Source organism: Scyliorhinus canicula, chromosome 6, assembly GCF_902713615.1.
Source record: "Scyliorhinus canicula chromosome 6, sScyCan1.1, whole genome shotgun sequence".
In the NCBI taxonomy this organism is placed as follows: domain Eukaryota; kingdom Metazoa; phylum Chordata; class Chondrichthyes; order Carcharhiniformes; family Scyliorhinidae; genus Scyliorhinus; species Scyliorhinus canicula.
This window is the reverse complement of record NC_052151.1, coordinates 120,195,037-120,210,825: the sequence shown is the minus strand read 5'-3', so window position 1 is coordinate 120,210,825 and position 15,789 is coordinate 120,195,037. Positions and strand designations below refer to the sequence as shown.

General features: G+C 42.5%; 1 protein-coding gene across 1 annotated transcript in view; it reads left to right on the top strand.

The window, feature by feature from the left end:
- ift172 (intraflagellar transport 172) overlaps positions 1 to 15,789 on the top strand; it is a 226,127-nt gene that overhangs the window by 192,807 nt on the left and 17,531 nt on the right. Inside the window, exons 40-43 of the mRNA XM_038800014.1 lie at positions 1,748 to 1,864; positions 11,276 to 11,386; positions 14,143 to 14,262; positions 15,171 to 15,266. Coding sequence (XP_038655942.1) covers positions 1,748 to 1,864; positions 11,276 to 11,386; positions 14,143 to 14,262; positions 15,171 to 15,266 — 444 coding nt within the window. The remainder of the gene's footprint in view (positions 1 to 1,747; positions 1,865 to 11,275; positions 11,387 to 14,142; positions 14,263 to 15,170; positions 15,267 to 15,789) is intronic.

Genomic DNA, 15,789 nt, shown 5'->3' with positions numbered 1-15,789 from the left:
TGATACCTGAATTTGTTTCCCCTTGCCAACCCAAACTTTTCCTCCAACGCCCTCATACTCGGAAAGCTCCCCTCTATGAAAATATCCCCCATCCTCTCAATCCCTGCTCTCCGCCATAACCGGAACCCCCGTCCATACTTCCCGGGGCAAACCGGTGATTATCACAGATTGGGGACCAGACCGATGCTCCCACTGCTCCCACATGCCTCCTCCTCCTCCAAACTCTCAGGGCCACCACCACCACTGGACGTGGAGTACCGTGCCACGAGAACGGCAGAGGCACAGTTACCAACGCCCCCAGACTGGTGCCCTTACATGAAGCTGCCTCCATACGCACCCATGCTGACCCCCTCCCCCACCACCTAATTCCTGATTACAGCTATATTAGCAGCCCAGTAATGGTTATAAATGGATTTTCTGATGAGATGGATGACTCTGGCCTAGGAGCCTGCTAATGATATGCTAATTTATTAATGATGTTCCCGACATTCACCCCATCACTGATGGGGGAGGGGACAATCAAAGGAAAGTACAGCACAGGAACAGACCCTTTGGCCCTCCAAGCTTGCGCCGACCATGCTGCCTGTCTAAACTAAAATCTTCTACACTTCTTCCCGGGTCCATATCCCTCTATTCCCATCCTATTCATGTATTTGTCAAGACGCCCATGCCCCTCATAATTTTTTGTAGATCTGTATCAGGTCGCCCCTCAACCTCCGTCGTTCCAGTGAGAACAAACCGAGTTTATTCAAACTCTCCTCATAGCTAAATTGTGTCATGTTTTTAGGCCAGTCTCGTCACTGAACCCGCCTGATGCAAACAGGAGTAGAAATTACCGGCCAGTGGGAATTGTGATACCACAGTTATTAGTTTTAAAATGTAATCATGGTGCCTCCTACCGCAAAATAATAATTCCAATTTATATTGTACCTAAATTTGTGAACTGCAAACCAGCAGTGGTTTACTTGGGTTGTCGTGGTTCTCTAATAATGTAATTCAGTTATTGAAAGTTTGTAATGCATGACTAGTTCTTTGAAGACTTCCTGAATAAACAACATTTTCATTTTTATTACAGTATAAACTTTATAGTGGTAGCAATGTTTTAATTCCGCAATGACTTAATAAATGGTCTCTTTCTCCAGGGGTCCCTGCTTTGAGTCTATTTGAAGTGATGTGGAGGAATGTGCTTCCTGTTATATTATAAAATAATTTTATAAAAACTGAGTGACAAATATGTAAAATAATCAGAGCAGTTTTAAATTATTGCTCAAGAAACCACTCATCCGACCAACACTATTGTTTTATTCAACTTTAGCAACATGGGGCCTGGTGGGAATAGATAATAATGGGAATAAAAACAACTGCATAGACCAATTGAGTTAATTGGTTTGTATATGTGCTATACGTTCTGGGTAATTCCAGGTGTATTTGGAAGCCAAAGATGGGGCTGGGATTTTCTGAACCTTCCCACCAGTAGGATATTTCAGTCCTGCCAAAGGTTGGCTCCTGTGGCACTTTCACTGGTGGGCAGCCAGCGAGCAAAACAAATGGCCGTTGACTTTGGTGAGACCAGAAGATCCTGTCAGCAGCCAATGCTGAGCCTCCTCCGCTGACGGAAAGTCCCAGCTGGAGTATTGGAAACGCATATTTGTATCAGCGCATAAAATCGTTTTTGCTTTTCTACGTTGAGTTTTCAACAGTTGTGACAGCACACTGAAACTTGCACTAACTTTCCTGTCCCTTTTAGAATTACAAAATTCTCCACAAGTATGTGGCTCTATATGTGACATACCTTATCAAAGAAGGTCAATCAGAAAAGGCCTTAAATTTGTATGTTCAGCACGGTGCTCCTGCTAACACACAAGTAAGTGAAATCACAGATGAATTTCATCAAAGCTATATTTTTTAAATATCTTCTGGTTAGATTTTATTGATTGAATGTGAATAGTGAATGCCACGAGATATTCTATTTGGCTAAACTAACACATTAAGGGATCTGACTCCTCTATCAATATGTGAACACCCTGGTAAAGGCTGCCGTGGGACAGGCCGTGACCCACGGCAGCCTTCACGCCCACTTCCGGGGCCGATTCTCCACCCCGGGCGGGGCTAGGAGCGCGGCCCTGTGCGTCACGGCGGCGCAGCCTTGATGACGGTCGTCAAGGCCGCACGTCAAGCGTCGCGCCGGCTGACACGGCCGATGACGTCGGCCACGCATGCGCAGGTTGGACAACGGCAACCCGAGCATGCGCAGTTGCCGTCTTTTCCCTCAGCCGCCCCGCAAGTTGTGGCGGCTTGATCTTGCGGGGCGGCGGAGGGAAAAGAGTGCGTCCGTTATGGACGCACGGCCCGCAATCGGTGGGCATGTGGGCACGTGGTACGGCCGTGCCAATCGGGCCCCCAGATGCCCCAAACGGGCATCTGGCGCCCGTTTCACGACGGCAGCGAGCAGGTGTGTTTGCTGCTGTGTTGAAACGGGTGTGAAGGCCCGGCCGCTTGGCCCATTGGCCTCGGAGAATCGCCGCTCGCCGTAAAAAACGGCAAGCGGCGATTCGTGGCGTGGGTCGGGTGTAGGGGGGGGAAAATAGCGGGAGGGCGTGAAAAATGTCGGGAGGCCCTCCCGCTATTCTCCCACCCGGCGTGGGGGGGCGGGGAATCGCGCCCCCTATTTTAGAAGAAATCGTGCCAGTGAATGAATATTATAGAACTATGTCCTTTAACAAATTATTCCCAACTATTCTTTACAACAACCTTACTATGTGAAGTAGCATGTTAAAAATTCCTCTAAATAGTACCAGTGGGTAGGGAGCAGGTAGCTAGGGAAATAAAATAGAAGAACTAGGAACTGGAGTAGACAATTAAGCCCCTTGAGCCTGCTCCATCATTCAATACAATCATAATTGATCTCTCGACTTCAACTCCATTTTCCTGCCCATTCTCCATAACCCTTCAACCCATTACCAATTAAAAATCTGTCTATTTCATCCTTGAATTGACTCAATGTCCCAGCATCCTCAGCACTCTGGGGTGGAGAATTTCACAGATACACACCCCTTTGAGACAAGTAATTGCACCTCATCTCGGTTTTAAAATTATGACCTCTCGTTCTAGATTGCCCCAAAAGAGGAAGCATCCTCTCTTTGTCTACTTCGTTAAGCCCCTTTATCACGTTATATACCCAGTAGACCTCCTCTCATTCTGAAACTCTGAGAGATTATAGACCTAAACTGCTCAATCCCTCTTCATAAGAACACCCCTCATAAGAACGTAAGAACTAGGAGCAGGAGTAGGCCATCTGGACCTTCGAGCCTGCTCTGCTATTCAATGAGACCATGGCTGATCTTTTGTGGACTCAGCTCCACTTTCCTTCCCGAACACCATAACCCTTTATTCCTTTATTTATCAAAAAACTATCTATCTTTATCTTGAAAATATTTAATGAAGGAGCCTCAACTGCTTCACTGGGCAGGGAATTCCATAAATTCACAACCCTTTGAGTGAAGAAGTTCCTCCTAAACTCAGTCCTAAATGTACTTCCCCTTATTTTGAGGCTATGCCCCCTAGTTCTGCTTTCACCCACCAGTGGAAATAACCTCCCCGCATTTATTCTATTTATTCCCTTCATAATTTTATGTTTCTATAAGATCCCCCGCATCCTTCTAAATTCCAACGAGTACAGTCCCAGTTTACTCAACCTCTCGTAATCCAACCCCCTCAACTCTGGGATTAACCAAGTGAATCTCCTCTGCGCACCCTCCAGCGCCAGTACGTCCTTTCTAAGGTAAGGAGACCAAAACTGAACACAATACTCCAGGTGTGACCTCACTAACACCTTACCCTTCCCGTAACAGCCTCCCCGAACAGGTGCCGGAATGTGGTGACGAGGGGCTTTTCACAGTAACTTCATTTGAAACCTACTTGTGACAATAAGCAATTTTCATTTTTCATTATACAGTTGCAGCATAACCTCCCTAGTCTTAAACTCCAATTCCCCAGCAGTGAAGGACAAAACTCCATTTGCCTTCTTAATCACCTGTTGCACATGTAAACCAACTTTTTGCGACTCATGCACGAGGACACCAAGGTCCCTCTGCACAGCAACATGTTTTAATATTTTATTATTTAAATCAGAATCCCTTTTGCTGTCATTCCTATCAAAATGAATAACTTCACATTTGTCAACATTGTATTCCATCTGCCAGACCCTAGCGCATTCACTTAAACTATCCAAATCCCTCTGCAGACTTCCAGTATCCTCTGCACTTTGTCTTTACCACTCATCTGAGTGTCTTCTGCAAACTTTGACACATTGCACTTGGTCCCTCAATCATCTCTGTAAATTATGAACAATTGTGGGCCCAACACTGATCCCTGAGGGACACCACTAACTACTGATTGCCAACCAGAGAAACACCCATTAATCCCTACTCTTTGCTTTCTATTAAGTAACCAATCCTCTGTCCATGCTACTACTTTACCCTTAACTCCATGCATCATTATCTTATACAGCAGCATTTTGTGTGGCACCTTGTCAAAAGATTTCTGGAAATCCAGATATACCACATCCATTGGTTCCCTGTTGTCTACCACACTGGTAATGTCCTCAAAAGATTCCACTAAATTAGTTAGGCACGACCTGCCCTTGATGAACCCATTCTGCATCTGTCCAATGGGACAATTTCTATCCAGGTGCTTCACTATTTCTTCCTTGGCGATAGATTCCAGCATCTTCCCTACTACCGAAGTTAAGCTAACTGGCCTATAATTACCCGCTTTCTGCCTACCTTTTTTAAACAGTGGTGTCACGTTTGCTTATTTCCAATCTGCCCGGACCACCCAGAGTTCAGTGAATTTTGGTAAATTATCACGAGTGCATTTGCAATTTCCACAGCCATCTCTTTTAGTACCCTGGGATGCATTCGATCAGGGCCTGGAGACTTGTCTCCCTTTAGCCCCATTAGCTTGCCCATCAATACCTCCTTAGTGATAGCAATCGTCTCAAGGTCCTCACCTGTCATAGCCTCATTTTCATCAGTCACTGGCATGTTATTTGAATCTTCCACTGTGAAGACCGACCCAAAAACCTGTTCAGTTCCTCAGCCATTTCCTCATCTCCCATTATTAAATCTCCCTTCTCATCCTCTAAAGGACCAATATTTACCTTAGCCACTCTTCTTTTGTTTTATATATTTGCTTTTACTATCTTTTTATATTCTGAGCCAGTTTACTCTCATAATTTATTTTACTCTTCTTTATAGCTTTTTTAATGTTGCCGCCTAAAGATTTCCCAATCCTCTCGTCTCCCACAATCTTTGCCACTTTGTATGCTTTTTCCTTCAATTTGATACCCTCCCTTATTTCCTTAGATATCCACGGTCAATTTTCCCTCTTTCTACCGTCCTTCCTTTTTGTTGGTATAAACTTTTGCTGAGCACTGTGAAAAATCGCTTGGAAGGTTCTCCTCTGTTACTCAGCTGTTTCACCAGAAAGTCTTTGCTCCCAGTCTACCTTAGCCAGCTCTTCTCTCATCCCTTTGTAATCTCCTTTGTGAAAGCACAAACTATGGGATCATTAATCAGTCCTGTCTCATTACACAGGACCAGATCTCGGATCGCTTGTTCTCTCGCAGGTTCCATTATATGCTGTTCCAGGAAACTAGCGTGGATACATTCTCTAAACTCCTCCTCAAGGCTGCCTTGACCGACCTGGTTAAACCAATCGACATGTAGATTAAAATTCCCCATGATAACTGCTGTACCATTTATACATGCATCAGTTATTTTTTTTGTTTGTTGCCCGCCCCACCATAATGTTACTATTTAGTGGCCGAGAGTATTCCTCGCAATGACTTTTTCGCCTTACTATTCCTGATTTCCACCCAAATGGATTCAACCTTATCCTCCAAGAGCAGCATGGTAGCACAGTGGTTAGCACAGTTGCTTCACAGCTCCAGAGTCAACTCCCGGCTTGGGTCACTGTCTGTGCGGAGTCTGCACGTTCTCCCCGTATCTGCGTGGGTTTCCTCCGGGTGCTCAGGTTTCCTCCCACAGTCCAAAGATATGCGGGTTTGGTGGATTGGCCATGCTATATTGCCCTGAGAGTCCAAAAGGTTTAGTTGTGGTTACTGGGTTAGAAGTGTAGGCTTAAGTGGGGTGCTCTTTCCAAGAGCTGGTGCAGACTCGATGGGCCGAATGGCCTCCTTCTACACTGTAAATTCTATGATTCTCCATAGCACCGATATTATCCTTCATCTCTGGAATCAATCTAGTGAACCTTCTCTAAACTGCCTTCAATGCAACAACCTCCCTCCTTAAGTAAAGGGACCACAACTGTATACATTACTCCAGATGCGGTCTCACCAATTCCTTGTACAGTTGCAGCAACACTTCCCTACTTTATCTTCTATTCCTTTAGCATAAGTGCCAAAATTCTATTTGCCTTACTTATTACCTGCTGTACCTGCATGCGGATTGTCTGTGATTCATGCACAAGGACACCCAGATTCCTCTGCACAGAAGCACTCTGAAGTTTCTCCCCCTTTAGATAATAAGTTGCATTCCTATTTTTCCGACCAAAACGGATAACCTCATACTTATCCACATTAAACTCAATTTGCCAAATTTTAGCTCACTCACCTAGCTTATCCATATCCATTAGTAAATGTTTCATTTCTTTATTGCAACTTACTATCCCACTTATTTTGGTGTCATCTGCAAATTTGGCTGTAATGCCTTCTGTCTCTGTAGATTGTAAATAGCTGGGGACCGAAGACCGAACCCTGTGGCATCCCACTCGGTAAATCTTGTCAACCAGAAAAAGGGCCCATTTATCGCGACTCCCTGCTTTCTGTTGGTTAGCAGACCACTATCCAAGCTAATAAATTATCCCTAATCCCATGTGATCTTACCGTGTGTATTAACCTATTGTGCGGCATCTTACCAAAGGCCTTCTGGAAGTCTAGATATTCTGCATCTACAGGATCCCCATTATCCACTTGGCTTATTCTATCTTTGAAGAAATCTAGAAAATTAGTCCAACACCATTTACCTTCATAAAACCATGCTGACTCTGATGGATTGCATTTTGACTTCCCAATTGTCCAGTTATTATTTAATAATTGATTCTAACAATTTCCCAATGACAGATGTTAAACTAACTGGTCTACAGCTTCCTACTTTATGCCTCCCTCTCTTTTTTAATAAAAGCGTTATTATTCCAAACCACTGGAACCTTTCCCGCATCCAAGGAATTTTGCAATATTATAACCAATGGATCCATTATTTCCGCTTCCTCTTCCTTTGTAGACTATCAGACCCCGGGGAATTGTCTGCCTTCAATCCCAATAGTTTGCTCAGTACTTTTTCTCTTTTGATGAAGATTGATCTAAGTTCCTCCTTTTCTATTATCCCTGCATCACCTTTTACCATGGGATTGTATTGGTGTCCTCGACTGTGAAAGCTGAGGCAAAATACTGGATTAATGTCTCAGCCATTTTTTTGTTACCCACTGTTATCTCCCCAAGGGACCAACATTCACTTTAGCTACACTCTTCCCTTTTTTATCCTTGTAGAAGCTTTTGCTATTCTTTTTCCTTTTTGCACTTGTTTTCTTAATTTACCCTTGCTCTTTTTATTACTTTTTTCACAACCCTTTATTGATCTTTAAAAGTTTCCCAATCTTCCACTGGCTTTTGCAATGTGGTATTCCTTAGTTTTTGCCTTTATGTTGTCTTTAACTTCCTTGCTTAGCCATGGTTATTTTCCCCCTCTTACAATCTTTCTTCCTCTCTGGAATATATTTCGGTTGGGTGGAATGAATATCTCCTTAAAGATTAGCCACTGCTCATCAACTGTCCTACCTTTTAGTCTTCATGCCCAGTCCACTCGGGCCAAATATGTCCTCATGCTTATGGAATTACTTAACTCCAGAATACTGGTGTGGGACTGCAGTTTCTCACCCTCAAACTAAGTTTGAAATTCTAGCATGCTAAGATCACTCTTCCCGAGAGGATTCTTATATATGAGATCATTAATTAATCCCTCCTCATTACGCAATACCAAATCCAGAATAACCTGCTCTCTGGTTGGTTCCACAACATATTGATCCAAGAAAAAAATCCCTAATGCATTCAATGAACTACCCTTCAAGGATGCACTTGCCAGTTTGATTAATCCAGTCTCTATACTTGTTAAAATCACCGATGATCATTACAGTATCTTTCTTACAAGTCACCAGTATTTCCTGGTTTATACTGTGTCCCACTGGGAACTATTATTTGGAATCTATGAATTACCCCCACCATAGATTACTCTGGGTGGCACATTGACACAGTGTTAGCACTGCTGCCTCACAGCGCTTGGGACCCGGGTTCAATTCCAGTCTGTGTAGAATTTTCACGTTCTCCCCGTGTCTGTGTGAGTTTCCTCGGGTGCTCCAGTTTGCTACCATAGTCCAAAAATGTGCAGATTAGGTTGATTGACCTTGCTAAAATTGACCCTTAGTATCCAGGGATGTGCAGGTTACTGGGGTGGGGTTACAGGGATACAGTGGGGGATTGGATCGAGGTAGAGTTCTCTTTTGGAGGGTTGGTGCTGATTCAATGGGCCGAATGGCCTTCTGCACTGTAGGATTCTATGATTCTACCAGGGATTTCTTTCCCAGACTGATTCTACATCTTGATCTTCAGTGCCTATATAATTTCTCATTTCAGCACTGATCCCCTTTCTTTACTAACAAAGCTACACCAGCTCATTTTCCTTCCTTCCTATCCTTCCGAAATTCTGAGTACCGTTGGATATTAAACACCCAGACCGAGTCTCCTTGTAACCATGCCTCCGTAATCGCCACCATATCATGCCTCTTTGTCTCTATTTGCGCTGTTAACTCATTAATTTTGTTCCAAATGCTTCATGCATTCAGACACAGAGCCTTTAAGTTTGTTCTGTTTTCAAATTTCCTGACTCTTGCCTGATGCCTTGGTGCAATATGACGTTCACACGTTGTGTCCCTTTCTTTTATTTCCTGGTAACAATATGTCTCACTCTTGCACTCCTACCTTTGCTTTTAATTTTGATTTTCTAATTTTTCATGCAACTGAACCACTCCTCCCCCCACTCCTCACTATTTTGTTTTAAAGCCTTATCTACAGCCTTAGTTATGCAATTTGCCAAGACTCTTGTCCCAGCATGATTCACGTGGAACCCATCCAATCGGAACAGCTCTCTCCTTTCCCAGTACTGGTATCAATATCCCATGAATTCAAATCCATTTCTCCCACACCAATCTTTGAGCCATGGATTTACCTCTTAATCTTATTGACCCTGTGCCAATTAGCTCGTAGCTCAGATAGTAATCTGGAGATTATTACCTTTTTGGTTCTGCCTTTTAATTTAGCCCCTAGCTGCTCATATTCTCTCAGAAAAACCTCTATCCTTGTTCTATCTATATCATTTGTACCTGTATGAGTCACGGCAATTGGATCTTTCCCCTCCCACTCCATGTTTCTCTGCAACTCAAGTGAGATATTTTGAACCCTGGTCCCAGGTAGGCAATACAGCCTTCAGGACTTTCGTTCCTGGCCACCGAGGACAGTGTCTGTGCACCTAACTATACTATCCCTGATTACAAATATATTTCTCTTTTCTCCCCCCCCCCCCCCCCCCCCCCCCCCCACTTCAATGGCGGCCTGTACAATGGTGCTCATCCTCCCTACAGTCCCTACTCTTGTCCACATAGGGAGCATGAATCTCAAATCTGTTGGAAAAGGGCTGAGGTTCCTGCAACCCTACCTCTTGGATCCCTCTACCTTCCTCACTCATAGTCACACCCTCCTGTCCCTGACCACTGGCCAAATGCAAGGTAGTTAATCTAAGGGTGGCATAGTTAGCACTACTGCCTCACAGAGACCCAGCTATGATTCCGACCTTCGGTGACTGACAGTGTGGGATGTACACATTCTCCCCGTGTCTGAATGGATTGTCTCCGAGTGCTCCGGTTTCCTCCCAGGGTCCAAAGATGTACAGGTGAGGTGGATTGGCCATGATCAATGCCTGGGGTTCCAAGGATAGGAGGGGGTGTTGACCTAAATAGAGTGCTCTTCAGAGGATTGGTGCAGACTCGAAGGGTCAAATTGCCTCCTCCTGTACTGTCAGGATTCTATGGACTGTCCCCTGAAACACAGCATCCAGGTAACTTTCCCCCTTCTTGATGTGTCACAGTGTCCAAAGCTTAGACTCCAGCTCATCACCCCGAGCCAGAGTTCCTCGAGCAACCAACACTTACTACAGATGTGGTTACTAGGAACTGCTGTGGGCTCCACCAATTCCCACAACATGCAGGTATAACGCATTGTCTGGCCCTACATCTCTATTTTATTTTATTTGTTTTTTAAATTTCCAACTGGTCTTTAGTTGTTTAATCTGTAAAATATTTCTCCTATTTCCCTTTAATCTGAAAGCAATTTAGAATAGGTAATTCAAATTGGCAGGTACCTACCAACCAATGAACCTACGATTTTTCTGTGATTTCAATTTTTTTCCTATACTGTTTATGATGAGCTCGTCCCCCACAGCTCCCTTCCCTTCCCCTGCTGTTTTAACTCGCCGGGTCCACATCTCTCTACTGTTTCTCGTTCTGAAGCTGCTCTCCTTCCCCCTTGGTTTTAACTTACCGGGCCCGCCTCTCTCTGTACTGTTTCCCGTTCTGAAGCTGCTCCCCCTTCCCCTGCGCTTTTAACTCATTGGTTCCGCCTCCATCTGCGCTGTTTCTCAATCTGAAGCTACTCTCCCTTCCCCTGTTTTAACTCGCGGGGTCCACCTCTCTCTGTGCTGTTTCTCGGAAAATATAGAAGCTATAAGTCAAGTTTCAGGTCAAAACATTTGGCACAGAAAGAGAGGGAATTTTAACTCCCTACAACTAGCAGAAACCGTGTAAGATAGGAGTTAAAATCCAGGCAGTGCACTTGCATCTCTACTGGCCCATGTCTATTTTAATACTTGACTCGGGTGGGAGTCCCATGAAGAGATATAAAGTGGGGTTCCGTGGCATACGATTTGAGACCTATATTAATGGCATACTGAGCGGGGCATCCATCACAGACACTACGCCGTAAAGCCCAACAGGCCAGTAGTGGAGTGCCTCATTGATAGCCTGTGCTTAATAATTTGACATGTACATTCCTCTGACAATCTTTGAAAAATGCGGAAGATTCTCAAAAAAAAGGTTCTTTCTATGTTTTAGTTTTGTGATGATCTTTACCTTTGTTTTTTGTGTGCAGAATTTTAACATATATAAACGGATTTTCATAGATGTTATAAACATGCCAGATAAAAATAGTGCAGATGCTTACAGGACATGGGCTGATCTTCGCGATGTGCTCTTCAATCTGGTTAGTAAAGCATAAACTCAATTATGTATATGAGAAAAACAATATTGAAACAAATTGAGATTTATACCAAGATCTGAATGTCAGAGAGTGTTGCATCATTGTTCTTTAACCTCTAAACCTAGATAGAAATCTAGACAGTTGGAGTTGAGATCTGTGGTCTGTCTATTTTTGAAAAGGTTTTGGGTAGAATAAATTTAGGTAGTTTCAAATCAGTATTCTATGAACATGAGTGAAAGACCGCCCTTAGGGCCGGGTTTTCTGGCCATGGCACAGAAAGGCATCGTTGTGGGTGGGCTGGGGAAATTTGGAGAGCTGTTAAATGGCAATGGCTCTCCATACTTTCCCCCATCCTGCCCTTGATGATACGCATCGGTGTAGGGGCCAGAAAATCCTGTGCTGAAAATTGGCACAAACTCAACACTGTACACTGCCTTCTTGCTGGTGTCGGCAATCCTGCTGCATTGGTATAAAAGGATGTTCCTCTGAGGGATAAGAATGGAACATTTCAGAAGCAATGTGTTTCATCTTTATTATGCAGAGATGTGGGAGTATTTCGATCTTGTCAAATGGTTTCTGTACAATATGTTTATCCGTATTATGATTCAGCTGTTTTGACCTTTGTTTGAGCTCAGATGATGGCTTTCTCAATTATTGGATTAATGATGAACAGAAACATTTCTCAGCCATGATACTGCTAGTATTTGTGAACCATGCACAAAGATAATTTCTTGTTTAAACACGACATTGATTCAAAAAATTACAAATGTTTTCAATGATTTTGATTATACTCCGCTTGGTGATAATTTTGAATATTTTCTTTTTTTATTTGGGCTGAAAGGGAACATTTTCATGCTGTCACAAACAACTTTCTTGTAAAGTAACATTTTATTTTTCCTTGACAATAGAGATTTGACCTTTGTAGGTAAGGCTGAGGCAAAGGATAGTTTTGACACCTTCAATTGTCCAAATTATCTATTGGAAAGAAGACGAGGTTGGTTCAGAAGAAAAGAATAAATAAAAAGCTGGCTTTCTGTTTTCATAGTGTGAATCTTTTCTGAATTATTTTTTCTGCTATTTTTGTCTGAAACTACACTTTGTAACTTGATGCATAGTTCTCAATAACATGATTCAACTTGACAGCTGGATTCTCTTTTGACTTTTAATGCAGTCATTAGTGTTTTGTTCGAAGGCCATGCATTCTCCCAAATGCATAGGCTTGGAGCTCAGACTCTTTGCTCAGAGCTGTGAGCTGAATTTGGTTTGTGCTGTCTTTTTTTAAAATATAAATTTTGAGTACCCAATTCTTTTTTTTTTCCAATTAAGAGGCAATTTAGCGTGGCCAGTCCACCGAGCCTGCACACCTTTGCGTTATGAGGGTGAGATCCATGCAAACACGGGGAGAATGTGAAAACTTCACATAGACAGTGACCCGGGGCTGGGATCGAACCCGCGTCCTCAGCATTGTGAGGGAGTAGGGCTAACCATTGCACCGTGCTGCCCTGTACTGTCTGAGCATGTGCAGTATTTCTCAGGATGCATCAGTACAATTCAGCCAGCTACTCTGAAGAATCCTTTTCTTGAGATTATAGCAGCTTGGCTGGAAAAAGATGGGCCAAATTTGAAAAGCTTTACTGAGCTACACATCAATTAAATGAGGCAATTCAGTTAAATGATGGTGAAAACTTGACCGTATCTAATTAATAAGTAGAAAAAGTGAGAGACACAGGTTCAAGTGAGAGAAAGAGGGACTGGGTTCAAGAGAGGGCATTGAAGAGAAGAAATGTGTTCTTGTGTGCAGTTACTTCAGTTTTCAAAAACATGTTGAACTTTGAAGTCAGCTGATGTTCCTAGCTACGTTTTGTTGATAATTCGAAATGTTTACAGCCATGAGACAAAGACTCTAGTTTATAATATCTGTGAGACAACAGGGGAGACACAGATAGAGAGAATGGAAGATGGGCAGTTTTATTCTAACATTAATTTAAAAACAAAGTTTGAATTTTAAAGGCAAACAAAGGCTCTTTGATGGAAACAAATAGGAAAGGAAGATAGGTGGGGAAGGGGGAAACAAATTCTGACCACTTAAGGGAGTGAGTGGATTTAATGATTGGAGAATTACAAGTGGAATGAGTGAAGGGAAAGTGATGAGGTTATGGAATTGCCTATAGACTTTATTTTGTAATTTAAATGAGATCCAAGTACTTCACACAATTATAAATTGGAGAGTTTTTCTTTCAGTCCAGTCTTGTAACTCAAATGGCCTTTCTTCAAAATTATCAGATTCCGATCGTATTTGTCCTTTTTAAAAGTTAAATTTAATAACTGAATAGCTTCAGTTTTTTATTTGCTGAATCCATCTGGCTTAGAGCTTGAAATCAAAGGGGAGATGTGAGGCTTGCTCTCAGGACACAAACAGTGAATTTTGTAGCTGGCTACCGGGTTGCAATGCCTTTCAGGACTCTACTCTGCAATTTCCACTTGTATCCTCTGAGACTCATTTGCACTTTGAGTCTTCCAACTTATTGTTCTTGGAGCAGAAACTGAGCAGGATCTGAATCGACCTATTTCATAAATACCCCCGGCCCTGATCATAAATGCACCAGAACCCAAACGATTTTTATTCAATCTATGGCTTATTTAAAGGGTGTAACACATTTATAATGTGTTGTCTGTAATTTTGTGGTCTGTACAGTCTCGGTCTACACAGTAAATGAATGCAGCATTAATTTTTGGGATGTGTTTTTGTAATGTTCCAGTGTGAAAATCTAGTTAAATCTTCGGAGGCTAATTCTCCTGCCCATGAAGAGTTTGAGCAGATGCTGCTGATTTCACATTATTATGCCACTCGTGCAGGATCTCTGGGAGTCAACCAGCTGGTAAGTTTATATTACTGTGTGAGTACCCTAACATCGAGTTTATCAAAGTTTATGTATTACTACATCCTGACACCGATGGACTGGTCTTTCTTACTACTTAGAATGAAAAGTGACCTTTCATTCGTTAAGAGTCATAGAATTTACAATGCAGAAAGAGGCCATTCGGCCCATCAAGTCTGCACCGGCTCTTGGAAAGAGCACCCCACTTAAGCCCATAATTCCACCCTATCCCCGTAAACCAGTAACCGCACCTAACCTAAGGGCAATTTAACACGGCCAATCCACCTACCCTGCACATCTTTGGACTGTGGGAGGAAACCGGAACACCCGGAGGAAACTCAGGCAGACACGGGAAGAACGTGCAGACTCCGCACAGACAGTGACTCAAGCCGGGAAGCGAACCTGGGACCCTGACACTGTGAAGCAACTGTGCTACCGTGCCACCCTTTTAAGGGTAATGAATAGTTGCTGGTTTATTGGGCATTGTTATCTTGCATTCCACTGTTTTGTGGATATGCTACCTTGTTGAGCAATTTGGCTGTAACACTGTTTTCAGTAAGAAATGTAATTTTTGTATCTAAACAGACAGATTCTCCATGACTGTGTAACCAAGTTTGCTATTGTCAGTGCATTATCTATTATAGAAGTGGCATTTATAAATTAACAACAAATCCAATTATCAGTCTAGTTCAATGTTGCTTTTCATATTGGCAATTTAACAATTTCTATGCTCTTGATGTTTTGTGAAATGGAAAATTGCAGTGTTTTTAACAATGAAATACAAATGAATAGTTGCTTTGTTTTCAGGCAGCCTGATCACTGGTATTGGGCAAGTGACCTGTTTACAGTGATTGGACATTTTAAAATCTATTGCATGTTTAAAGATGTGAAATGATTCTTGATTTCAGGACATGATTGCAGCAAAATTATCCATCGCTTTGCTGCGGCACACAGACATCATCCCTGCTGACAAAGCTTTTTATGAGGCTGGCATGGCAGCAAAGGTATGTATTCCACCTTCACCTGGGATTTTACCTGTAATGGTGTTATGACTATATTGCAGGGGTGCTGCAAATCAACTCGGCTGTTAATACAGTAGTTCTAAAAATGAAATTGGAAAATGCCAGATACAAAACAAAATTCCTCACCAGGTACGAAAGAAAAAAAAACACTCTTGGTGTTACACTAGTACAAGCATTTGATTTTTTTCTCAATTTAAATTTTCTAAGAAAGGGAAGTAACAATATGTTGCTATTGAATTCAGTCAGGATCTAAAAAAAATAAAGTTTGTTAATATTCAAACTAGTTTTAGGATTTCTAGCTGAACATTTATGTGTACTTCACATACAGTGATTGTACTTGTTGGCTCTAATTATTTTGAGGCTTCCTGAGAGCACAATAAGTCAGTTTATAAATTTAATTCATTTATTTCCAGAAAATTTACTTTTAACTTTTCTTCAGTATGCACTGGAACTGCTACTAAATTAACTAAACAATCAATTGGGGGTCAGAACTGTTACATCTGTA